The sequence below is a fragment of the Panthera uncia genome, chromosome X (genome assembly GCF_023721935.1).
Source record: "Panthera uncia isolate 11264 chromosome X, Puncia_PCG_1.0, whole genome shotgun sequence".
In the NCBI taxonomy this organism is placed as follows: domain Eukaryota; kingdom Metazoa; phylum Chordata; class Mammalia; order Carnivora; family Felidae; genus Panthera; species Panthera uncia.
In genome coordinates, this window is record NC_064817.1 from 39,984,413 (window position 1) to 40,009,981 (window position 25,569).

General features: G+C 38.3%; 1 protein-coding gene and 1 pseudogene across 2 annotated transcripts in view; both read left to right on the top strand.

Annotated features, from left to right (window-relative positions):
- Positions 1 to 9,196, top strand: part of ZNF81 (zinc finger protein 81) — an 82,251-nt gene extending 73,055 nt beyond the window's left edge. For both annotated transcript variants that reach the window (XM_049643767.1, XM_049643766.1), the window contains one exon: positions 6,327 to 9,196. In XM_049643767.1, coding sequence (XP_049499724.1) covers positions 6,327 to 8,035 — 1,709 coding nt within the window. In that variant the 3' untranslated portion in view covers positions 8,036 to 9,196. The remainder of the gene's footprint in view (positions 1 to 6,326) is intronic.
- A 14,546-nt stretch (positions 9,197 to 23,742) lies between these two features.
- Positions 23,743 to 24,286, top strand: LOC125932362 (zinc finger protein 205-like; annotated as a pseudogene).
- The last annotated feature ends 1,283 nt before the right edge of the window (positions 24,287 to 25,569 follow it).

Sequence of the window (25,569 nt, forward strand, 5' to 3'; positions counted from 1 at the left end):
AAATGAGTTGTGAAGTGTTCCCTTTTCTATTTTCTGAAATAGTCTGTGGAAGATTGTTATTCTTGGGGCGCCTGGGTGGCTCAATTGGCTGAGCATCCAACTTTGGCTCACGTCATGATCTCACTGTTTGTGAGTTCAAGCCCCACATCGGGCTCTGTGCTGACAGTTCAGAGCCTGGAGCCTGCTTCAGATATCTCCCTCTCTCTCTGCCCCCCCCCCCCCCCCCCGCACTCTGTTTTTTTCTCTCTCTCTCAAAAGTAAATAAACATTTAAAAAGGCTTTAAAAAGGTTTACTGCTTGTGCATTATGTTCTATCATAATAGAAATCTATTAAAATAATTAGCAAAATGAATCGCACAGAAGGTGTCTGCTTTTGGAATTTGGAAAAAGTCTTGCTAGCAATATGATCAGATTAATGTTCAAAGTAAAAGGCTCAAACTGCTTAATGAAGCATAAACATGTTTCTTTTATCCTTTGTTGTCTAATTTATTTTTCTTTTCAAATTTTTATTTAAATCCTAGTTAAGGGGCGCCTGGGTGGCTCAGTCGGTTAAGCGTCTGACTTCGGCTCAGGTCATGATCTCACAGTTTGTGAGTTCAAGTCCTGCGTCAGGCTCTGTGTTGACAGCTTGGAGCCTGGAGCCTGCTTCAGAATCTGTCTCCCTTTCTCTCTCTGCCCCTCCCCTACTCACACTCTGTCTCTCTCTCTCTCTCTCTCTCTCTCTCTCTCAAAAATAAATAAACATTAAAAATTAAAAAAAAAATCCTAGTTAACATATAGTACAATATTGGTTTCAGGAATAGAATTCAGTGATTCATCACTTACATACAACACCCAGTGCTCATCATAACAAGTGCCCTATTTAGTACCCATCACCCATGTAGCCCATCCCTGCACCCACATCCCCTCCAAGAACCCTCAGTTTGTTCTCTATTGTTAAGAATCTCTTATTGTTTGTTTCCCTCTCTCTTTTTTTACACTCCCATATGTTCATCCGTTTTGTTTTCTTAAATTCCACACATGAGTGAAAACATATGGCATTTGTCTTTCTCTGCCTAACTTATTTCGCTTAGCATATGTACTCCATCCACATCATTGCAAATGGCAAGATTTCATTCTTTTTGATGGATGGGTAATATTTGTGTGTGTGTGTGTGTGTGTGTGTGTGTGTGTGTGGTGTGTGTATACATGCCATATCTTCTTTATCCATTCATCATTCAATGGACATTTGGGCTCTCTCCATAGTTTGGCTGTTGTTGATAATGCTGTTATAAACACGGTGCATGTACCCCTTTGAATCTGTATTTTTGTATCCTTTTGGTAAATACCTAGAAGTGCAACTGCTGGATTGTAGGGTAGTTCTACTTTTAGTTTTTTGAGGAGCCTCCGTACTGTTTTCAGAGCAGCTACACCAGTTTGTATTCCCACCAGCAGTGCAAGAGGGTTCTGCTTTCTCCACATCTTCGCCAACACCTTGTTGTTTCCTGTGTTGTTAATTTTAGCCATTCTGACAGGTATCTCATCAAGTGGTATCTCATCATGGTTTTGATTTGTATTTTCCTGGTGATGACTGATGTTGAGCATCTTTTCATGTGTCTGTTAGCCATTTGGATGTCTTCTTTGGAAAAATATCTATTCATGTCTTTTGCCTGTTTCTTTTTTTTTAATGTTTTTATTTATTTTTGAGACAGAGGAGGGGCAGAGAGAGAAAGGGAGACACAGAATCTGAAGCAGGCTCCAGGTTCCGAGCTGTCGGCACAGAGCCCGACACAGGGCTCAAACTCACAGACTGTGAGATCATGACCTGAGCTGAAGTCAGATGCTTAACCGACTGAGCCACCCAGGCGCCCCATCTTTTTCCTATTTCTTAACTGGAGTATTTGTTTTTTGGGTGTTAAGTTTGAGAAGTTCTTTATACATTTTGGTTTCTAACCCTTCATCAGATATGTCATTTGCAAATATCTTCTCCTATTCCATAGGCTACCTTTTAGTTTTGTTGATTGTTTCCTTCACTGTGCAGGAGATTTTATCTTCATGAAGTCCCAGTAGTTCATTTTTGCTTTTGTTTCCCTTGCCTCCAGTGATGTGTCTAGTAAGAAGTTGCTGTGGCTGAGGTCAAAGAGGTTGCTGTCTACGTTCTCTTCTAGGGTTTTGATGGTTTGCTTTCTCTCACATTTAGGTCCTTCATCCATTTGGAATTTACTTTTGTATATGGTATAAGAAAGTGATCCAGTTTCATTCTTCTGCATGTTGCTGTCCAGTTTTCCCAACACCATTTGCTGAAGAGACTGTATTTCTTTATATTGGATATTCTTTCCTGCTTTGTCGAAGATTAGTTGACCATATAGTTGTGGGTCTATTTCTGGATTTTCTATTTTGTTCTATTGATCTATGTGTCTGTTTTTGTACCAGTACCATACTGTCTTGATGACTAGAACTTTGTTATATAGCTTGAAGTCTGGAATCATGATATCTCCAGCTTTGCTTTTCTTTTTCAAGATTGCTTTGGCTATTCAGGGTCTTTTGTAGTTCCATGCAAACTTTAGGATTGTTTGTTCTAGCTCTTGAAAAATGCTGGTGGTATTTTGATAGGGATTGCAGTAAATATGTAGATTGCTTTAGGGAGTATAGACATTTTAACAATGTTAGTTCTTCCAATCCAGGAGCATGGAATATTTTTCCTTTTTTTTGTGTCCTCTCCAATTTCTTTCATAAGCTTTCTATAGTTTTCAGAGATCTTGTATCTCTTTGGTTAGGTTTATTCCTAGGTATCTTGTAGTTTTTTGGTGCAGTTGCAAATGGGATCAATTCCTTGATTCCTTTTTCTGCTGTTTCATAAGTGGTGTATAGAAATGCAACAGATTTCTGAGCATTGATTTAATATCCTGCAACTTTGCTGAATTCATGTATTAGTTCTAACAACATTTTGGTGGTCTTTCGGGTTTTCTACATAGAGTATCATGTCATCTGCAAATAGTGAAGTTTGACTTCTTCCTTGTCAATTTGGGTACCTTTTATTATTTTTTTAATTTTATTTTTAATTTTTTAAAATTTACATCCAAATTAGTTAGCATATGGTGCAACAATGATTTCAGGAGTAGATTCCTTAATGCCCCTTACCCATTTAGCCCATCCCCCCTCCCACAACCCCTCCCGTAACCCTCAGTTTGTTCTCCATATTTATGAGTCTCTTCTGTTTTGTCCCCTCCCTGTTTTTATATTATTTTTGTTTCCCTTCCCTTATGTTCATCTGTTTTGTCTCTTAAACCTTTTATTTCTTTTTGTTATCTGATTGCTGAAGCTAAGACTTCAGCGCTATGTTAAATAGTAATGATGAGAGTGGACATCCCTGTCTTATTCCTGACTAGAGAGGAAGAGCTCTCGGCATAAATATGTTTTCCAGTGGCACAAAAGAAATTAAGTGCTAAGCAGGCTAAATGGAGGAAGAAGGTATAAATGTGTCTTTTGATTTAAGAATAAACTGGACTTCTTGAGGCATTTTTGTGAGTGGCAAATAGAATGCAAGCTTGCACCACAGGTTTTATCTAGACTGTCGACTCTTCATTTATGTACTGTTCATTGAGTCTGTGGGCTCAGGAAAAGTGTAGGGAAGCTTTTTATTGCAGATTTTTTGCACTAAAAATTGGTACTGGTGATGTAAATATTGTCCAATACAGCAGGGGTTTAGAAGCTAACTTAATTATTTATAAGTTTTATATTTATACTCATTATATATATTATATTAGTATATAATATAATAATATATAATTATATATATAATTTAAAGTGAAAAGCAGAACCTCTTCTGTATATTAATATGTATAATATTATAATTATATATATATATACACATATATATATAATATATATAATTTAAAGTGAAAAACAGAACCACTTCTAAAACCATGACTCAGAATCCAGTGCTTAATATCTCCAGAATACATTAAAGCCAAGCGTGTGAGAATAAAAACACGACGTAAGAATAAAAGGATGAGATTTTTGGCTGGGATATGTATCCAGAATACAGCATCAAAGTGACCAACGGGGTAAAACTGAACTTGATGACTCAGAGCATTCTCACAATCTAAAATCTCTTGCTGAGGAAATAATGTATAATTTTTCCATTTTAAAATTATCAAGAATCTCATATGTCTCATGCACTATACTGGTCATGGAAACATCTGTGATTCCCACTCTGGGTGAAAATAGTGTATTAATTATGTTAACGCTGGGGCACCTGGGTGGCTCAGTCGGTTGAGCGTCTGACTTAGCTCAGGTCATGATCTCACAGTCCATGAGTTCGAGCCCCGCATCAGGCTCTGTGCTGACCGCTTGCTCAGAGCCTGGAGCCTGCTTCAGATTCTGTGTCTCCTTCTCTCTCTGCCCCTCCCCCACTCATGCTTTGTCTCACTCTGTTTCTCAAAAATAAATAAATGTAGAAAATTTTTTTAAATTATATTAAAGCTTATTTGCAGTAACAAAGAGATTATAAGGTAAAGTGACTTAAATACTGAAGAATTTTATTCCTCTCTCAGATAAAGTTGCTAATATCACAGCCCTTTGGAAAACCTTGTTGCTCATGTTTATTCGGGAATCCAGGTTCCTTCCATTACATAACCCGGCCATCTCTTGGGTTTGTCCGTGTGTGTGTGTGTGTGCGTGCCACCTGCACGTTTGTATCTGTGTTGCTGCCAAGGCCAGGTTTTAGTAAAGCAAGAAGACCGAAGAGGGTATAGAGGAAACATGCCTACTGTCACAGTGCGCTGACTTGAAAGTGGCAGCTATCGTATTCTCTCACGTTCTGTTGATGAGAACATTGTCACATGGCCAAACCAATTTTCTCAAAGGAGGCTGAGAAATGCTATCATGACTGGGCAGCCATATGCCTGGCTACTTTCCTCTTATTGCAAAAGAATGCTGAAATAGGTTCTAGTGGACAGCTTTCAGTCTACCACAGATAGCTGATCTTCTCTCTGATTTTATGCTTCTTGTTAGATGTGTATGATTTTAGGTCCAACAAAACAGTTATACCTAGATGGAGAGTTGGAGTGTGGATATCTACTTATTCTTTTATATAGGCCAGAATAGCTATCACCCCCAGTATTTTTCCTATAGGCGTAAGTTTTTCTCGATTTTATGGAGATTGACATACATCACTGTATAGATTTAAGGTGTACTGCATCATGATCTAACTTAAATACATCGTGGAAGATCAGCACAATAAGTTTAGTTAAAACCCATTGCATAAGATACCCAAAAAAAAGGTTTTTTTTTCCTTATGATGAGAACTTTAATGATCTACTCTGTTGGCAAATTAAATTGGCTTTTTGATCACATTAATTTGGTCTTGTTGCTAATAAACAAAAAGGAACAAGACGAGTGAGGATTTAGAATCAAAAGCTAATGAGGACTTAGACTCTGAATCACCTCCTCCAAAACTACTCTATCCACAGATTATTTTCCCTTAAAACCTTTGTCTTTTAAAACTTCAGTCCACCCTACTTTATATCCGAGCCTCCTACCAAAATAGAGCTAGATTGGTTATGTTGAACTCCGATCTCCAATGCTTAATAACTTATGTTTAGTGCAAATTATTCTGAGCTTTACTTTCCTTATCTACGATAGGTAGATAATAATAGAAATACCTAATAATAGAAAATACCTCAAAGGGCTTTTGAAAGGATTAAGTGAGTGAGTGTGTGTGTTTCTTTCTTTTTATTTTTTACTTTTTTTAATGTTTACTTTTGAGAGAGAGAGAGAGAGGGAGACACAGAATCCGAAGCAGGCTCCAGGCTCTGAGCTGTCAGCAAAGAGCCTGAGGCAAGACTGGAACCCACAAACTGTGAGATTATGACCTGAGCTGAAGCCTGACGCTTAACTGACTGAGCCACCCAGGCGCCCCACTGTCTTGAAATTCTCAATAATGTGAAATTTTGACGTTTTTAATGTTTATTTATTTTTGAGAGTTGGGGCGGAGGGGGAGAGCAGGCTCCAGGATCCAAGGTGTCAGCACAGAGCCTGACGCGGGGCTTGAACTTAGGAGCCACAAGATCATGACCTGAGCTTAAGTCGTACGCTTAACCGACTGAGCCACCCAGGCACCCCAATGTGTGTATGTATTTCTCAGAACAATGCTTGGAACATCATAAGTGTCATGCAGGAACTTGGCACATAATAAGTGCTATATGTGTATTTCTTGTTATCACTGTCATTATCATCATCATATATACTGGTTTCCCTGTGTTCAATTTGGATTAGCTTATGTGTACCTTTTAATACCCTGCTATCTATTCTTTGTGTCAATTTTACTTTCTTTCTCTTTTTAGATGGGAGGCTTGGGATTAAGACCCCACAAAGAAGAATTTCTGGAAAAGCTTCATTTCATAGTGAAATGGAGGGTGAAGATACAACAGATGATTCATTGTATTCCATTTTAGAAGAACTGTGGCAAGATTCTGAACAGATTAAAAGATATCAGGAAAAACAGAGCAAACCTCTGAGTCATGCTGTTTTCATCAATAAGAAAATATTGAATACAGAGTGGGACTTTGAATATAAAGACAGTGGAAAATTTGTGCCTTCAAGCCCAAATCGTATTCCTTCACAGAAAAGACCGCATAAACGTGACTCATTTGGAAAGAGTTTTAAGCAGAATTTAGACTTACATACTCCTAGTAAAAACATTGCAACAAAGAATTTTGATAAAAATATTGGACGTGGTCAAGTTTTCACTCAGAGCTCTTCTTATACTAGCCATGCAAATACTCCTACAGGAGGGCAATTCTGTGAAAGTAATCAGTGTGGAAAAGTCCTCAGCCTTAAACAAGCATTCAGTCACAATCTGAAATTTCCTGCTGGGGAGAAAACAAATGTGTGTACTGAGTTTGGGAAGATCTTCACCCAGAAGTCGCACCTCTTTGCACCCCAGAGAATCCATACTATGGAAAAACCTCATGAACTTGGCAAATGTGTAAATGTTTTTACACAGAAGCCACTACTCAGTATATATCTGAGAGTTCATAGAGACGAAAAATTGTACATATGTCCTGACTGTGGGAAGGCATTCATCCATAATTCAGAATTAATTATGCATAAGAAAACTCATACTAGAGAAAAACCCTATAAATGCAGCGAATGTGGAAAATCATTTTTCCAGGTGTCATCTCTACTTAGGCATCAGACCACTCATACTGGAGAAAAACTCTATGAATGCAGTGAATGTGGGAAAGGCTTCTCCCTGAACTCAGCCCTCAATGTGCATCAGAAAATTCATACTGGGGAGAGACACCACAAATGTAGTGAGTGTGGGAAAGCCTTTACCCAAAAATCGACACTCAGGATGCATCAGAGAATTCACACAGGAGAGAGATCTTATATATGTACTGAATGTGGGCAGGCCTTCATCCAGAAAGCACACTTGATTGCCCATCAAAGAATTCATACTGGAGAGAAGCCTTATGAATGCAGTGACTGTGGGAAGTCTTTCCCTTCTAAGTCACAACTCCAGATGCATAAGCGAATTCACACAGGAGAGAAACCCTATATATGCACTGAATGTGGGAAGGCCTTTACCAACAGATCAAATCTCAATACTCACCAGAAATCTCATACTGGAGAGAAGTCTTACATATGTGCTGAATGTGGAAAAGCCTTCACTGACCGGTCAAATTTCAATAAACACCAGACCATTCATACTGGAGAGAAACCCTATGTTTGTGCTGACTGTGGCAGGGCCTTCATCCAGAAGTCAGAGTTAATTACACATCAGAGAATTCATACTACAGAGAAGCCTTATAAATGTCCTGAATGTGAGAAATCCTTCTCCAAGAAACCACATCTCAAAGTACATCAGCGAATTCACACAGGAGAGAAACCTTACATGTGTGCCGAATGTGGGAAGGCCTTCACTGACCGGTCAAATTTCAATAAGCACCAGACAATTCATACTGGAGAGAAACCCTATAAATGCAGTGACTGTGGAAAGGGCTTCACTCAGAAATCAGTTCTGAGTATGCATCGCAATATTCATACATGAAAGTAACCCTGTTTCTTAAAAATGAGAAAACCTTATCACAGAAGTCAGGTCTACATGTGTATTATGAAATCTATCCAAGACAGACCCTACATGAATACACTGCATAATAAAAAGCAGTTTTCAGGCTCTTGCCCCTGAGATGAGAAAAACTATTCAAGAGACCCTCTAAGAATGCATTGATTCAAAGGGACTTTTCATATTTGCATGGCTTCACAAAATAGAATCGAATCCTGTCAGTTTGGGGAAAATGCTGTCAGTTTGATGCATTAGGTAAAGCCTTCCTGTAGAAAGTGTGATAAGGCAAATTGTTACCCAATTCTTTATAGATGGAGTGAGCAAAATTATGTAAATGACAGTCATGTTTACTGTGTTATATTAGGCAATTTAAAGTGGCAACAAAGTGAAAGGAAGAACAACAAAATAATGTATTTGATGTGTAGACCTACACTCAGTTCTGTAGGGTGTTTGTGGCAGAACACATTGCACAACAGAAGGAATAATTGAATTGAAATTCTTTTTTGAATTTAATATAATTGTGTCTGTCAAACATGTTTCCTATTGAATCCTCCCGCGAATCCACAGTTTTAATGTCATTATGGTTTTATATATACCCATATCTGCAGATATACTCTTACATGAACACATAAATATAATCCTATCATTCATACTGGTTTCCACAACATTCTATTTTTATCTTCTTTAATTGTGGTACAATGCAAAATAGCCACAGACCTCTCCCATCCTTTTATGCACACCCCTTTGCAATGTTACTCTTTTTTTCTTTTATTAAGAGGTAGAACTCTGTCTACTCCTTGACTCTCGGCTTGGCCATGTGATTTGCTTTGGCCAATATACATTAGCAAAGAGATTCAAGAAGAGGCCTGGAGAAAAGTCTGCCTTGAGGCTTATCTTCTCTTGCTGCTCTTTGGAATTCTGAGACCTTCCTGTGAAGAAACTCAAGAGTACTCAGCCGGAGGGTGAGAAACCACATGGAACAGAAATGAGCCAGCACAGATGAGGCCTCTTAGACCAACTGCCAGACAGGAGAGTGAGGCCTTCCTCAACCTCCAGCCCCAGCCAAACTGGCCCACACCAAAAGAGCCATACCAGTTAACCAGGCCAACCAGAATTGGGGGATAAATAAAATGATTCTTGTTTTAAGCTGCTAAGTTTTTGGTAGTTTGTTGCACAGAAAATGCTAAGCAATACCTAAAAGTGTATGCTTGCGGAGGTATTGTACCAAAACCTAAGACATGTGGCATTAGCTTTGGGCCTGGGCGGCAGGTGGAGACTGGAAAAACAATGAGGAAAACTGTTAAGAAAGGCTGAAAAAGATGGCAGCTTATGTTATTTACTAAGGAAAAGAATAACAAAACAGTTACCATGCTGTGTGAGAAGATAGAGAATATACCAGATGAACTTGTGGATCTGGCTAAGGAGATTTCCAACAGAATGTTGGAAATATCAATTGGCTTCTTTTTAGCTGCATGTGGTAAGGTACAAAAAGAGATGAACTAAGGAAATAACTGTTCCATTTGCAAGCAGAATTCAGAAGAAATATTAAAAAAGCCAGGACTTGCTGGGTTGGAAAATAACTATTTCTCACATCTCCAGTCTCTCCGGACATCAAAATATTCTCAAGGTGAAAAGTGGCCTCAGGGTAGAGATCAAATCATGGGTGTGGCTATAAGACCCTTTGTTAAAATGTGTGAAATATTTAAGTTGGTGTTTGGGAAACTCTCTCAGCTAAACCAGATGGCTTCTAAAAACTTCATGACATCGTCCAGTAACCTGACATATTGATAAAGTAGAGAAGGGGCCTGTCTTAAAAAGAATGGTCAGTGTGGCATTTGGGGCATGGAGTAAATACAAACCAGATTCATAGAACACCTATAAAGTTTCTAATAGAGTTTTACTACCTCCAGGTTGGACTTAAAGGAATTGAAACAGTCCAAAATGAAAAGTGGTCTCTGGACTACCTTTTCTAACTTGTATGAACATGAAGCAAGCAGAGAAAGTTATTCAGCTGCCATTTCTTATGGAAAAAGAAGGATGTCTCAGAAAGGAGACCCAAGAACAATATATTAAAATGGACTGGGAAGCTGTTCCCAGGTAGAACTGTGACCCAATCAAGAAACATCCTGCCCCTGGAGCAGGGAGATCTGACAACATTTGCTCTGTGGGATTTCAGAATTATTATGGAACAGTGACTAATATGTGCCTCTTGTTCCTCCCTTCTTTTAAATGAAAGTGTCTATTGCAGTTCTCCAGTCCCTACCCTATCTTTCCATTTGTGTGTGTGTGTTTTGAGTGTGTGTGTGGAGGGGGGGGTGGGGGTGATGGTCATATAACCTACCATTTAGCTCACAGGTCTCTGGATCAAGAAACAAATTGCACCCAAGGAGCTTCAGCCACATCTGAACCTGATACAGAAGACTTGAGGTCCTGGATTTGATGCCATAATTTGGGATAAGACATTTGGAGGTCTTGGAATGAGGATGAACATATTTTGCATGGTGTGATATATAAATAGTGACCAGAAGATAGATTGTGTTAGATAGAAAAACGTTACAAATTTCTACCATCCCTATATGTGTGTCCCTTTACAATCTTTATTTTGCTTTGTGTTTCAGTTGGGATAACTTCTATTAACCTATCTTCAAGTTCACTAATTTTAACCCCTTCCCTGTTAGGTCTGTTTAACCCCTACTTCTGTTAGGTCTACTGATGAACCCATGAAAGGCATTCTTCATCTCAGTTATGTTTTCTTTTTTATTTCTAGCATTTCCATTTGACTCTTCTAGTTTTCATTTTTCTGCTGAAATTCCCCATCTGTTCATACCTGTTGTTCACACTTCCCACCATCCTCTCTAACATATGAATCATTGTTATTTTAAATTCCCTATTTGATAGTACTAACAACTGGGTCAGCTGAGTCTAGATTTATTTTTATTTCTCTGTCTCTTAACAGCAGATTGTTTATCCTGTTTTGCATCTAATAATTTTTGGCTGAATGTAAGATATTGTATGTAGGAGAGTAGAAACTGAGATAAATAATATTTATTCCTGGAAATAATCACGGCTGCTCTTTTGATAAATCAGAGAGGAAGGGGGGGAGGTCCATCTAGTCAGAATTTGGGCTGGATTTAGGTTTTGTTGTTGGCTGTGGTTATCTTCATTGTACCATAGACTTCAAATTTCTCTAGTATTACCTTGGGCTTAATGTAGGCATTGGTTTTACAGATCATTTTTCTCAATATTCTTGCACCACCCTTGCCTTTAGACCTTGCCTGTGTGCCTGCATCTCAGGGAGGATCTCTCTCCATGCCCATGTCTCTCCCTTAGTAGTAGACTACTGTTATTACTTGGATTGTAGTGACCCAATGAGTAGGGGGCAGGAGTTGTCCTAAACCAACCTTAGTTTTAGGCAGGCCCTGTATCCCTAGGTCTTGAGGGTGGTGCTTTTTCAGTGATCCTGCACCTCCCCATTGGTAAAATGCCTTTAATGGTCTGAGCTCAGGATGATTACCTGCCCTTCCCCCAAGAATGGAAGTTTTTTTTCCCTTTTCCCTTTTCCCTTTTCTCTAGCCACAGTGGATCTGCACCTGTATCTGGGAACAACAGGGTTTGCATCACTTCTCTTTAAGTGGCTTAAGGCTTTTGTTCATTAAGGAAATAGGGTCCCATTGGGGCTTCGTGCCATTTCTGTATCAGCAGCTTTGCCCTTGCAGGCCTATACCACTGAGAGAGGCTTTCTCCAGTCTCCTTCCCTACCCCCATTATTTCTTGTGAGGATCCAGTGGAGGTTTGTAGGGAAGAGCTTGCAAGTGAAGGCCAACTACCTTTAGGTCTCCAGCCCTCAGTGCTTCTATATTCTCATATTATCCCACACTCAGCCTTTAGAACTTCATTAAAATTTCTTGCTGAAATTTTAACTGCTGGCATGGTGGGCCCATATTCCTTCTTGCTTTGCCACAGGTGATCCAGAGACAACTTCGTGTCTCCCTTGAGGCACTTGTCTTATATATAAGCTAGTTGGTTGCTCTATGATCTTAGTTCTCTGGTGAGTTCAAGAAAAGTTATGATTTTATAGATTACCCATATTTTCTTATTATAAGAATGGGAGCTATGCTCTTTCAAGATGTCTATATCCTAGGCAGAAGCCAGAAATCTGGACGGTCTCCTTTGGCCACTAGCAGCAGAATATATGCCCCCCCCTTTCAATGTGACTCTTCCACTTCACCCATCAAGAGAGAGAGTCTGTTTCTCCATCCCTTGAAACTGGGATGGCCATTTCTTTGGCCAATGGGACATTAGCAAATATGACATAAGCAGAGGTTTGATAAGTGCTTGCATATTGAGGTTTGCCCATTCTTGCTCCTCTTTGGAATCCTAAGGACAAGGGTTGTGCTATTAGATGATGAGAGACTTCATGGAGCAGTGATGGAACAGAGATGACCCATCCCAGTTAAGGTTCCCTACACCAACCAGATTTTCATCTGCCAGACATGCAAATGAAGCTATACTAGCCACCCAACCCTAGCCACCCACAAGCCCACTGTGGTCAGTGTCATCTGAGCTGACCCTGCATGATCCACACTTCCTGGTATCCACGCCTTTTTATAATCTCCTCCTCAAGCTTGGGCTGGATTTAGTGACTTGATTCTAATAAATAGAATGAGGCTGAGGTAATGGGATGTTACTTCCAAGGTGAGGTTACAGAGGGATGTGGCTTCTGTTTTGGATACTCTCTCAGATGGCTCACCCTAGGGGAAGCTAGTTGCCATCTCATGAGGCAGATCTATGGAGAGACCCATGTGAGTGAGTTTGGGAACATATCCTCCCAGCGTAGCCTTCAGATGAGAGCCCCAAATGACAGTCTTTTGAAGACCTTCAGCCAGAGGCACCCTTCTGAGCCTCACTTGAATTCCTGACCCACAGAAACTGTGAGATAAATATTTGTTGTTTTAAGCTGCTAAATTTTAGGGTAACTTGTAACATATTAATAGATTAATAATACACTGACCCAGACTAGAAAAACTCTGCCATCCATCTCACCCATCCCAGACAACTCACAGAATCATGGATTAAGTATTGATTGTTTTAAGCCACTAAGTTTTGGGTGGCTTGTTACCCAGAAAAAGGTAACTAATACATTTACTATTTACTGAATTTCCTTCTCCACTCTTCATCTCCAACAGATAAACAGTACTAATCAACTACTATGAACACTTTTCATGTTTTAATCTGTGCTCTTAATTATATTAAGCATGTATGTTACCATGCTTATAATCAGAGAGAAGCTATGTAAGAATTGTTTTTTTCCTTGATTTTCAAATATGGGATCTTCTCATACAACTGTCTCTGCATCTTGCTTTATTCCCCAATAATAACTATTTTGAATGGTTGCATGATAGTTCATAGGGATGAATATAAAATAGTTTATTCAATCTTTTTCTTATTAAGGTTTATACACCTGTCACTTCTCAGCCTTTTGGCTAAGATCAAGTGAAGATTTAGATACACACACACACACATCCTTTTTTCAACCTTTTGTTACTAGGAACAATGCGGTTAAAAATATTAAGAGTTAGTTTGTATAGTGGTTAGGTAGATGGGCTCAAGAACCTGTCTGCTAGGGTTTTAATCCTGGCTCTACTAGTTAATGGCTGTGTTACCGTAGGCAGGTTAGTTAACCTTTTTGTCCTATTTTCTTCAGCTTTAAAGGATGTTCACACTAGTACCTATCTTAAAGATTTGACATGAGAAGTGTATTAGCTTCTTAGGGCTGCTGTAACAAATTGAGTGGCTTAAAACGACAGAAATTGTTTGGTCTTACAGTTATGGAGGCCAGAAGTCTGAAATCAAAGTGTCAGCAGGGCCATGTTCCCTCTGAAATCCCTGGGAAAGGAACTGTTCCATACCTGTCTCCTGGTTTCTGGTAGCCTCAGGCATTCCTTGGCATTAGATAACATTAATCACATGGCCATTTTCTCCCCATGTATCTTCACATTATATTCCCTTTGCATGTCTGTCTCTGTGTCTAATCTTCTTCTTGTAAGGACACAAGTCATATTGAATTAAGCCCACTCTAATGTTAACTTGATTGCTTTCTATAAAGACTTTTTCCAAACAAGTTTACATTGTGAGGTGCTGGGGGTTAGAACTTGGACATATCTTTTCGGGGAGACATGATTACCCATAACAAGAAGTTAATGCACTTACCTGTATAAAGCACTTAGAACTATGCATGGAGAGTTCTTGATGAATATTAGATATACCCCACTTCCTGTACCTGCTCAAGTCCCCCTATAATTCTCTGTGCCTGGGCAGGATATGAGAGCTTCTCTGTGGTGTCTTAGTCTCATCCAGTTACCTACAGAAAATGTATTGGGTAACTGGAAAAGTAGGCCTCAGACCAAGGTTTTTGCTTCCAACGTTTGAGGACCAGGCCAAGAGGGATTCATCTATAGATAACAGGAAGGAGCAGCCAGAGGTAAAAACATACCAGGTGAGGAAGGGGCTGACAGAAGACAGTGTTGGAAACACTGTGGAAGCAGTGCTTCAGCGGGGAAATTGTCCAGACTGGAGGTCAACTCATATGAGGATGGAAAACTGCTTCTTGAAATTTGTGACAAGGAGGTCATTGTTAACTTAGATGAGTGTTATTTAAATTTTTTTAATGTTTACTTTTATTTTTGAGAGAGAGACGGAGCACAAGCGGGGGAGGGGCAGAGAGAGAGAGGGAGACACAGAATCCGAAGCAGGCTCCAGGCTCTGAGCTGTCAGCACAGAGCCCCACGAGGGGCTTGAACTCACGAACCGTGAGATCATGACCTGAGCCGAAGTCAGACGCTTAACCTACTGAGCCACCCAGGCGCCCCAATGAGTGTTATTTTAAAAGTGAATTTAACTAAAGGGAAAAAACTTAGCAAACCTGAAGGAATTTCTGAACTCAGGTAATGTTACTTCACCACAAAACTTTTTCAGTAGAAAAATAATTAGGTCATTGGGCTGTACTGCTCTGTTGTCTGGGTTATACTAAGAAATGCGTTTTTCAAAAGTCCTATTTGGCTCCAGATTAGAATTGTCCAGAAGTAAAAATTGCATGAGGTTTGGGAGGTCAAAGTGAAGGAATAACCATTACTCTACAAGTCTGAGATTAGATACAGTAGAGGACAGATGCAGAGGTACCCAGAAAGTTTTAATTTTTCCTCTCTCTCTTCCATTCTATATTCCATCCTTCTTTGTATCTCCCAGCCCTGCTGACCACCAGTGATCCCAGGTCTACCACCAGATGCTTGGTTGAGGCCCATAAAGGCAACAGCTTTTCATAGACTTCTCTTTAAGTTCTCCCTTGACAATCTCACTGTGGCAGCTGGATGTGCCTGGCTTCTCAGATTTTCCTGCAAGCTCTGCCTTATCCTCCCATGCCAGCATTTCAAAAGGGCTGTTTTAGTGACTTCTCTAATCTTCCATCTCCCCTTTCCATACCTTTACTTTCCCAGCTACTCTCACAATTGTGCATGGTCGAATTCATATTAAAAAACTCCTTATTCCATAATAATTATAGTGAATCCACTCCCTAATTGAACCCTGACTGCTAAGTTACTTCCTTTTCCTGAAAACTTAGTGAGTGTTGCTTTTCTAAAATTGGGTGATGCCATTGAGAAGTCTTAGGCTAATCTCTCTTTTTGTCTTGTACCTTTCTGCCTTATGATTCTTTTATATAGTCAAAGTTAATGATCTTTAGAAGCATATGCCTTGGTCTTGATTTTTGTGAATTAATTTTAGTTACAAAGAGCAGTTTCAATCATGATTCAAGCCTTTCATTTCAGTGAAGTTTTAATTTACCTAAATTTTTTTCTGATCCATTTCTTTTCTTCTTCAAGGATATCAATTATGCATATATAATATGTCTTTGTCATCTTCTCCATCCATTTCATACCAGTCTACATTCATTTAATATCATTATTTATTTTAGTTGTGCGTGATTATCTCTAGCCTCCTGTTCAAAGATAGATCTCCATGAATCTCTCATATTTCTTATTGTCTGCTTATTAACAGCCAGTGTGTTCAGATTTATTTATATTCCAGGACAGTAAAGATAGAAAATGTCTTTCTCCCTGGAGAAATTCCCAGAAAAGATCTGCCTACATTCCAGTACGATAGTGTCAGTGTCTCTCTCTCTCTCTCTGAAGAGGAGGATGGGCAATAAAACAATATAGCAATATTGGTTTTCCCCCACATTTTAATTATTCAAATTTCCAATCATATAGAAATACTGAAAGAACAGTACAGTGAACACACATAACTTTCACCTAGATTCAACAGTGTATATGTAAATTTTTTTCTGAAAAGTCGATGGTAAATTATAGACATAGCATTACACTCATAAATACTTGAGCATCCATTTCCTAAAAATAAGGACATTCTCCCACATAACTGGATTATCATTATCAACCTAATTCAATGATACTTCATATCTAGCCTATTTTCAGATTTCTTCCATTGACCCCCAAATATATTTTACAGCTTTATTGAGGTATAATTAGCACATGGTAAATAGAATTTGATGAGTTTTGACATATACATGCACCTTTAAAACCATCATTACAATGACAAGCATGTCCTTTGTCATCCAACTGTCCCTCCCCACACCCTTCCCCATCCACAGGCAACCACTGATCTGTTTTCAGTCATTATAGATTAGTTGCATTTTCTACAATTTTGTATAAATGGAATCATACAATAGGCACTCTTGTTTGGCTTCTTGCATTTACCGTAATTATTTTGTGATTTATTTGTGTTGTTACATGTATCTATATACATTCCTTTTTATTGCTAAGTGGTATTTCATTGTATAGATATACCAAATTTGTTTATCCGTTCATGTGTTGATTAACATGTTATTTCTAATTACAAATAAATTACAATAAAGCTGATATGAACATTTATGTACAAGTCTTTGTGTGGACATAGCTTTCATTTATCTTGTATAAATATCTGGGAATGAATGGTTTGGTCATATGGTGAGTGTATATTTAACTTTTTAAGAAACTGCTAAACTGTTTTCCAAAGTGGTGTACCAATCTTGTATTCCAGCGGTATATAAGTGTTTCATTTGCTTCACATCTTTGTCCTCATTGGGCATGATGATTCCTATTAATTTAAGCCATTTTAGTGGGAGTGAAGTGGTATCTCACTGTGGTTTTAATGTACACTCTCCTAATAACTAATGTTGTTGAGAATCTTGTGCTTGTTTGTCATTTATATATCATCTTGGTTGATGTTTCCCTGAAAATATTTCGCCCATTTTTAAATTGGGCTGTTTGTCTTATTATTGAATTGTAAGAGTCCTTTATGTATCCTAGATAATAAGTCCTTTGTTAGGTATATATTTTGCAAACATTTTTCTCCCAGGTTTGCCTTTTCATCTCAATAACAGAAGAGAAAAAACTTTTAATTTTAATGATTCCAATTCATTTATACTTTCTTTTATAGCTCATGCTTTTTGAGTAATGGTTAAGAAATTTTTGCAGAACTCAAAGTCACTAAGATTTTATCTTATGCTTTCATCTAGGTGTGTTATAATATTGGCTCCTCTATTTATTTTTAAAGATTTTATTTTTAAGTTATCTCCACATGGACCCAACTTGGAGCTCAAACTCACAACCCCAAGACCAAGAGTCACTTACTCTACCGACTGAGCCAGCCAGGCACCCCAATATTGGCTCTTTTAGTTCTGTGATCCATTTTTATTTACTTTTCTATATGGTCTTACTTAGGAAAATATTTAAGTTCATTTTGTTTTGCATATGGCTGTTCAACTGTTCTAGAACCATTTGTTGAAAAAAATTATTCTTGCTCCACTGAATTGCCTTGTCATCTTTGTAAAAAATCAGTTGGCAGTATTATTTCTTGAAGTACTTCAGTTCTGTTTTTCTCTTTGTCCATTTTTTTTTACATTTATTTTTTGAGAGACATAGAGAGACAGAGCACAAGTTGGGGAGGGGCAGAGAGAGAAGGAGACACAGAATCTGAAGCAGGCTCCAGGCTCCGTGCTGTCAGCACAGAGCCTGACGCAGGGCTCGAACTCACAAACCGCGAGATGCTGACCTGAGCCGAAGTCGGACGCTTAATCGACTGAGCCACCCAGACACCCCTCTTTGTCCATCTTAATGCCAACACCACTACTGGTATTGCTGTAGATTCTGTATTACTATAGCATTACTGCTTACTGTAGCTTCCTGAAGTCAGTTGGTATAAGTCCTCCAAGTTTACTTTTCTACAGTCGTTTTGACTATTGTAGGTCTTTTGAAATTCCATATGAATTTTAGAATCAGTTTGTTGGTTACTATAAAACTATAAAATAGCCTGTTTGAGTTTTGATTGAGATTGAATTGAATCTATAGATCTATTTGTAAATAATTGACATTTTAACAATATTGAGTTTTCAGGTCCATGAACAGGATATATCTTTCCATTTATTTTATTATGAAATTACTCTATTATGGCTTAAAAAAATTATACAATAATAGCCACTCCATTTTTTCTTTTGATTAATTTTAGCAAGTATATATTTTTATGTATATATAAATATATATAATCTCTAGCCCTCCAGAGACTGTGCTGATACCACATGGCCCAAAGCCCCTACCATAAATTATACTGTTAGTGTAGACTGTCCAGCATGGCTCAAGCCTTCAGGTAAACAGATTCTCTTATCAAACAAGACACTCCAAAGGCTTAGAAGTTACCTCCTAGAAGCCAGGGCAAAGGACCAAACCTTTCTTTGGACAAGGTTAATCCTTTACTGTACACTAAGCTTTTTCTGTTTCAGAATCCAATCCAGGATATCACTTTCCTTTTAGATGTCACGTTTCTTTAGTCTCCTCCAGTCTGTGACAGCCTCTTGGTATTTCTTGGTCTTCCATGAGCTTGACACTTTTGAAGAGTAGTCATGTATCTTGTAGATTGTCTCTCAGTTTTTGTCTGTTTTATCATGAACAGATGAGGTTATATATTTGAGGGATGGATATCACAGAGATCATGTGCCCTTCTCATTGCATTGTTTCAGGGAACAGATGATATCAACATGACTTATTACTGGTGATATTAACCTTGGTTACTTTGTTATAGTGGTATCTCCCAAGTTTCTCTGTTATAAAGTTATTATTTTTCATCTTTCCATAATCTTCATTAGAAATGAGTCAAAGTCCTCAGTATTAAAGGAGAAGGGGATTAAACTCCACTTTCTGGTTAGAGAGGTAGCAAAGAGTTTATGGTCATATTTTAAAACCACCACAAGGGAATTACTTTGAGGTTATGCAAATATCCTGTTTCTCCTTAAAGTTTTACCCAGTAATTTTAGCATTCATCAGTGGATCTTACCTTAGGCAATACTGCTGTCTTGTTCTAATAGTAATTTTCTGTTTCCCTCGTTGCTTCTGCATTTATTAATTGAGATTCTTCTGTAAGAAAGATTTGCCCTTTCCATCTTCTATTTATTTACTTATTCATTCAGTTATTTGTTTATAGCAATATGAATTAATGGACATTTATTTTATTCTTTGTGTTATAATCCAATACTGCATTTTTTAAATATGTGGCACAAATTGTTACAGATTTGGCCATTGTTAGGTCTTTGAAGTTGGTTCCTGCATCCCTCTGACATGCCCCCATCCTTTTATTGTAGAAGAGGGCACTTCCTTACCTACTAGAACTATAGGATGGTCCAGGGTCATCTTGAATTTTCCCTATTCCAGATCTACAGTCAGCTATTAATTTCTCCAATGAGATCTGATTCCTTTGCTGGAAATTGGCATTAGAAACCAAACCCTTGGTATTAGTTGTGTTCATTGCTACTGGTGTATTACTGCTAATAGTGTCGAAGAGCAAGGAAATACATACAGATATTCTAACCCATGTACACATACATATTTATTTTTATTTCTATAGCTGTGTATATCTTTAAATAAACAAGAGTTTATACTGATATTTTTGACTCAAACCCAGTACCAAAGGGTTCCTTTAGCCTTCTCCCTGTTCTTGTTTATTTGTACTTTTTTCTCTGACAGGAAAGAAAAACAGTTGATTCCATTTGTGTGAGCCAATTTTAGGATTCTCTATATTGTTCTCCATTCTCTATTCTATTCCATTAATCTATGCTTCTTATGCTTTGTCAATACTACACTGTTTTGATAACTGAGTCTCTACAGTGAGTCGTAAAATTTAGTAATGCAAATATTCCAACTTTGTTTTATTTTTCAGAATTGTTTTGGCTATTCTTGCCCCTTTATTTTTTTTTTCTTTTTCAAATTTCTATTTAAATTCTAGTTAGTTAACATATAGTGTAATATTGTTTTCAGGAGTAGAAGTTAGTGACTCATCACTTACATACAACACCCCGTGCTCAACAAGTGCCTTCCTTAATACCCATCACCCATTTAGCCCATCCCCCACCCACATCCCTCCATCAACCTTCAGTTTATTCTCTATCATAAAGAGTCTCTTATGGTTTGTTTCCCTCTCGTTTTTTCCCCTTCACACATGTTCATCTGTTTTGTTTCTTAACTTCCACGTATGAGTGAAATCATATGACATTTGTCTTTCTCTGCCTGACTTATTTCACTTAGCATAATATACTCAAGCTCCATCCACATCATTACAAATGGCAATATTTCATTCCTCTACAAGGCTGAGTAATGGATTATAGGGTAGTTCTATTTTTAGTTTTTTGAGGACCCGCCATACTGTTTTCCACAGTGGCTGCACCAGTTTGCATTCCCACCAGCAGTGCACAAGGTTTCCTTTTTCTCTGCATCCTCGCAACACCTGTTGTTTCTTGTGATCTTAATTTTAGCTATTCTGACAGGTGTGAGGTAGTATCTCATTATGATTTTGATTTATATTTCTCTGATGATGAGTGATGTTGAACATCTTTTCATGTGTCTGTTAGCCATCTGGATGTCTTCTGTGGAAAAGTGTCTATTCATGTCTTCTGCCCATTACTTCACTGGATTATTTGGTTTTTGGGTGCTGATTTTGATAAGTTTTTTATAGATTTTGGATACTAACCCTTTATCAGATATATCATGTGTAAATATCTTCTCCCATTCTGTAGTCTTGCTCCTTTATTTTACCACATTAATTTTTGAATTTGTTTGTATCTAAAAAACAAAGGCTTGCTGGGAATTTGACTGGGATTACCTTGTATCTATAGATCAAATTGAAGAGAATTGTCATCTTAATTTTTTGAGTATGGTCCTTCTTCCCATTTATTTAGATGATGTTTGATTTCTCTCATTGATTTTTTTTTTTACTTTCAGTATACAGATCCCATACAAATTTTGTTAGGTATCTACCTAAGTAGTTCATTTTTGTGTTTTGTGGTGATATTGTATGTGTTATATTTTTAAATTTCAAATTCCTATTGTTCATAACTGGTATATAGGAAATAAATGACTTTCGTATATTGACAGTATATCCTGAGACTTTACTAAACTCCCTAGTTCTAGTTGTAGATTTTTAAATTATCCCTATGTGGACAACAATGTCTGGAAATAGAGTTTTCTTTCTTTCTTTCTAATATGAATGCCTCTTATTTCTTTTTCTTATCTGACAGCACTATCTAGGACTTGCAGCAGAATGTTGAATAGTCAGAGAGGGCATCCTTGCCTTTTTTCTGATCTTAGGAAGAAAGCATGCAATATTTCACCATTCAGTATGATGTAGGGTTTGTGTAGATGCTATTTAAGTTAAGGAATTTCCATTATATTCCTAGCTTGCTTTGAACTTTTATAATAAATAAATATTTAATTTCATAAACTGCTTTCTTTGCATCTACTGAGATAATTATATGGCATGACTTACTTAGTCTGTTAATATGGTGAATTAAAATGATTGATTTTCATATGTTGAAACACCCTTGCATTCCTGGCATGAACCCTCATTGTTGTGATGTGTAAGATATATAAATATGTGTGTGTGTGGGGGTGATCTCCTTTATAAAATCTCCTGTATGTTTTCTATATCTTTTAATAAATGTAAGTATATAAAATATATTTACATATTTATATATGGCTAATATTTTAATGAAGACTTTCGTGTCATGTTCATGAGAGATATTGGTCTTCAGATTTCTTTTTCTGTCATATCTTTTTCTAACTGTAGTATTTGGATAAAGCTTGCCTAATAAAATGAGTTGGGAAGTGTCCCCTCCTCTTTTTCTGAAAGAAGTTATGTACTCCGAAATGTTGGCAAGGATATGGAGAAATTGGAACTTACACACATTTCTTATGGGAATGTAAAATTGAACCACCTCCATGGAGAATAGTTTGGCAGTTCCTCAATAAGTTAAACATAGAATTACCATATGATTCATTGATTCTACTTATAGGTATATATCCTAAATAGTTGAAAACATGTGTTCAAATAAAAACTTGTACACAGATATTCAGAGGCACTATTCACAATAGCTGAAAGGTGGAAATAACCCAAGTGTCTGTCAGCTGATGAGTGGATAAAGAAAATGTGGTATATTCACACAGCCATAAAAACAAATGAAGCATGGTTGCATGCTGCAACATAAACTTTGAAAACATTATGCTACGTGAAAGTAGCCAGATGCAAAAGGCCACATATTGTATGATTCCATTTATTTTAATTTATTTATTTTGAGAAAGAGAGAGAGAGCACAAACAGGGGAGAGGCAGAGAGAGGGAGAGAGAGAATCCCAGGCCAGCTCCACGCTGCCAGCACAGAGCCCAATGCAGGGCTCAGTTTCACAAACTGTGAGATCATGACCTGAGCTGAGATTAAGAGTCAGTCACTTAACTGATGCATAGGGGCACTTGTACCCCAATGCTTATAGCAGCACTCTCAACAATAGCCAAATTATGGAAAGAGCCTAAATGTCCATCAACTGATGAATGGATAAACAAATTGTGGTTTATATACACAATGGAGTACTACGTGGCAATGAAAAAGAATGAAATATGGCCCTTTGTAGCAACATGGATGGAACTGGAGAGTGTGATGCCAAGTGAAATAAGCCATACAGAGAAAGACAGATACCATATGGTTTCACTCTTATGTGGATCCTGAGAAACTTAACAGAAACCCATGGGGGAGGGGAAGGAAAAAAAAAAGAGGTTAGAGTGGAAGAGAGCCAAAACATAAGAGACACTTAAAAACTGAGAACAAACTGAGGGTTGATGGGGGGTGGGAGGGAGGGGAGGGTGGGTGATGGGTATTGAGGAGGGCACCTTTTGGGATGAGCACTGGGTGTTGTATGGAAACCAGTTTGACAATAAACTTCATATATTGAAAAAAAAAAAGAGTCACTTAACCAACTGAGCCACCCAAGTGCCCCGTATGTTTCCATTTAAAGGAAATACCCAGAATAGGCAAATCTGTAGAGACAGACAGTAGTAGTTGTTGCCAGAGGCTGGTGGGAGAGTGGGATGACAGGTGACTGCTTAATGGATTGGTTTCCTTTTGGGGTGATGGAAATATTCTGGAACTAGATAGTGGTGATGGTTGCTGAACATTGTGAATATACTAAATGCTACCAAATTGTACATTTTAAAGTGGATAAAGCATGAATTTTGGAGGGGCTGCCCCTAGAGTGAGGGTGTCCGCGACGGGACAGCTGCTTGGCCTGCCCCTCCTTTCAGTGATGACCATTGTCCTCCAGAACAAGGATGGAGGAAATATCAGCCCATGAATCAGCAGGATCACCAATTGTCCAGTTTCAGTCTTTGGAGAGCCAGTCTGAGGGTCTGTCCCCAGAGCCTCAGTTCGCACAGGGCACTGACATAGAACAGGAGCTCAACGGGGCTCCACCTGTTCCCCAGGTGCCTGCTCTTCCCCATGAGGGAAGCCCAGGAGACCAGGCAGCCACGCTCCTGCCAGCCAGGTACCAGGAGTTTGTGACATTTGAGGATGTGGCTGTGCACCCTACTCGAGAGGAATGGGGATGCCTGGACCCTGTTCGGAGGAATCTCTACAGAGAAGTGATGTTAGAGAATTATGGGAACGTGGTCTCCTGGGCTACTTCTCCGCCTTCCTCCAGCCGGTTTCATAGTGTGAATTCCTGCCCGGCCCTGAGTCGTACCCAGGCAAGTGCTTTCTCTGGAGAAACACTTGGCAGTTCTTTCAGCTGGAATCTCCAAGAGATGGCCCAGGTATCGACTTCCCATCGATATTGCTCGGCCCCTCTTGGAAACTCCTTTTCCACGATTGTAAGATATTAACACTTGATCGATGCTTTCAGGATGCCACCACTATGTAAAATTGCAGCTCCTCAGATGACCTTTGTTAAATTTCTGAAGGGCCAAGGAGACCCTCCGTTGCAGCCAGATGCATTTTGAACCTGAGTTCTGAGTTCATTCATAAGCCACGGTTGGTGGTCATCTACTTGTGTTCTGTGAAACTACAAAGTTCAACTCCAGCTCTTCAGTTATGATCTTTTCATGTTATTTTAGAATGTGGGACATATGCTGTGCACTGTTCTTTTCTGAGTGAACGTGACCCTGCCATTTCTGTTGCCTAATTTGCCTACAACCCCTGGCCTTTCTTCATATTTAACACTCTAGTCTTCTCCTTTACGTCCCTGTGGCCCCTTCCAAAGCCGTGCCTTTGTCTCCTTTACTCTTTGTGGTGCTATACAGATTGATGCATTTATATGACCTTTCCTGATCAAGTTTTCCTTAGCTCTGTCCTTCATGGATGGGAGATGGGAGGGCAAAAGAATTGAATTTCCTTATTTCAGGGTATTAAACTGAATGTATATTTAACAACTTTGTAAACTGTAAAGTGACATGTAATTGTAAACTACTGTTAATTTTATCTAATAATTACATAATTTCCAACAGTTAAAAAAAAGATGAATTTTGTGTTATGTATATTTTACCACAAAAAAGTGTATCATAGACCTAAATGTAAAACATAAAAATATAAAACTTCTAGACGAAAACATGGAAGATGGAAGAAGAGCTTGTGATCTTGGGTTAGCAAAGATTTCTTAGATATGACGTGAAAAAGTACAATCCATTTAAAAAAAATCAATAAATTGGGAGTGCCTGGGTGCCTCAGTCAGTTAAGCAGCTGACTTGATTTTGGCTCAGGTCATGGTCTCACAATTCATAAGTTTGAGCCCCGGGTCAGGCTGTGCACTGACAGTGTGGAGCCTACTTGGGATTCTCTCCCTCTCTTTCTCTCTCTCTCTCTCTCTCTGCCCCTCCCCTCCTTGCACTTGCTCTCTCTCTCTCTCTCAAAAATAAATAAACATATTTTAAAAATCTATAAATTAAAAATTAAAAATTAAATTCAATTAATTAAATTCAATTAATTAAAAATTAAAAATCTATAAATTAGACTTCATTCATGTCTGTGGTGGTGGATACATGACTCTGCATTTGTCGGAACCCATAGAAATGTATATGATAAAATGTGAATTTTATAATATATAATTTTTTTAATATTTATTTTTTGAGAGAGAGAAACAGAGCATGAACAGGGGAGGGGCA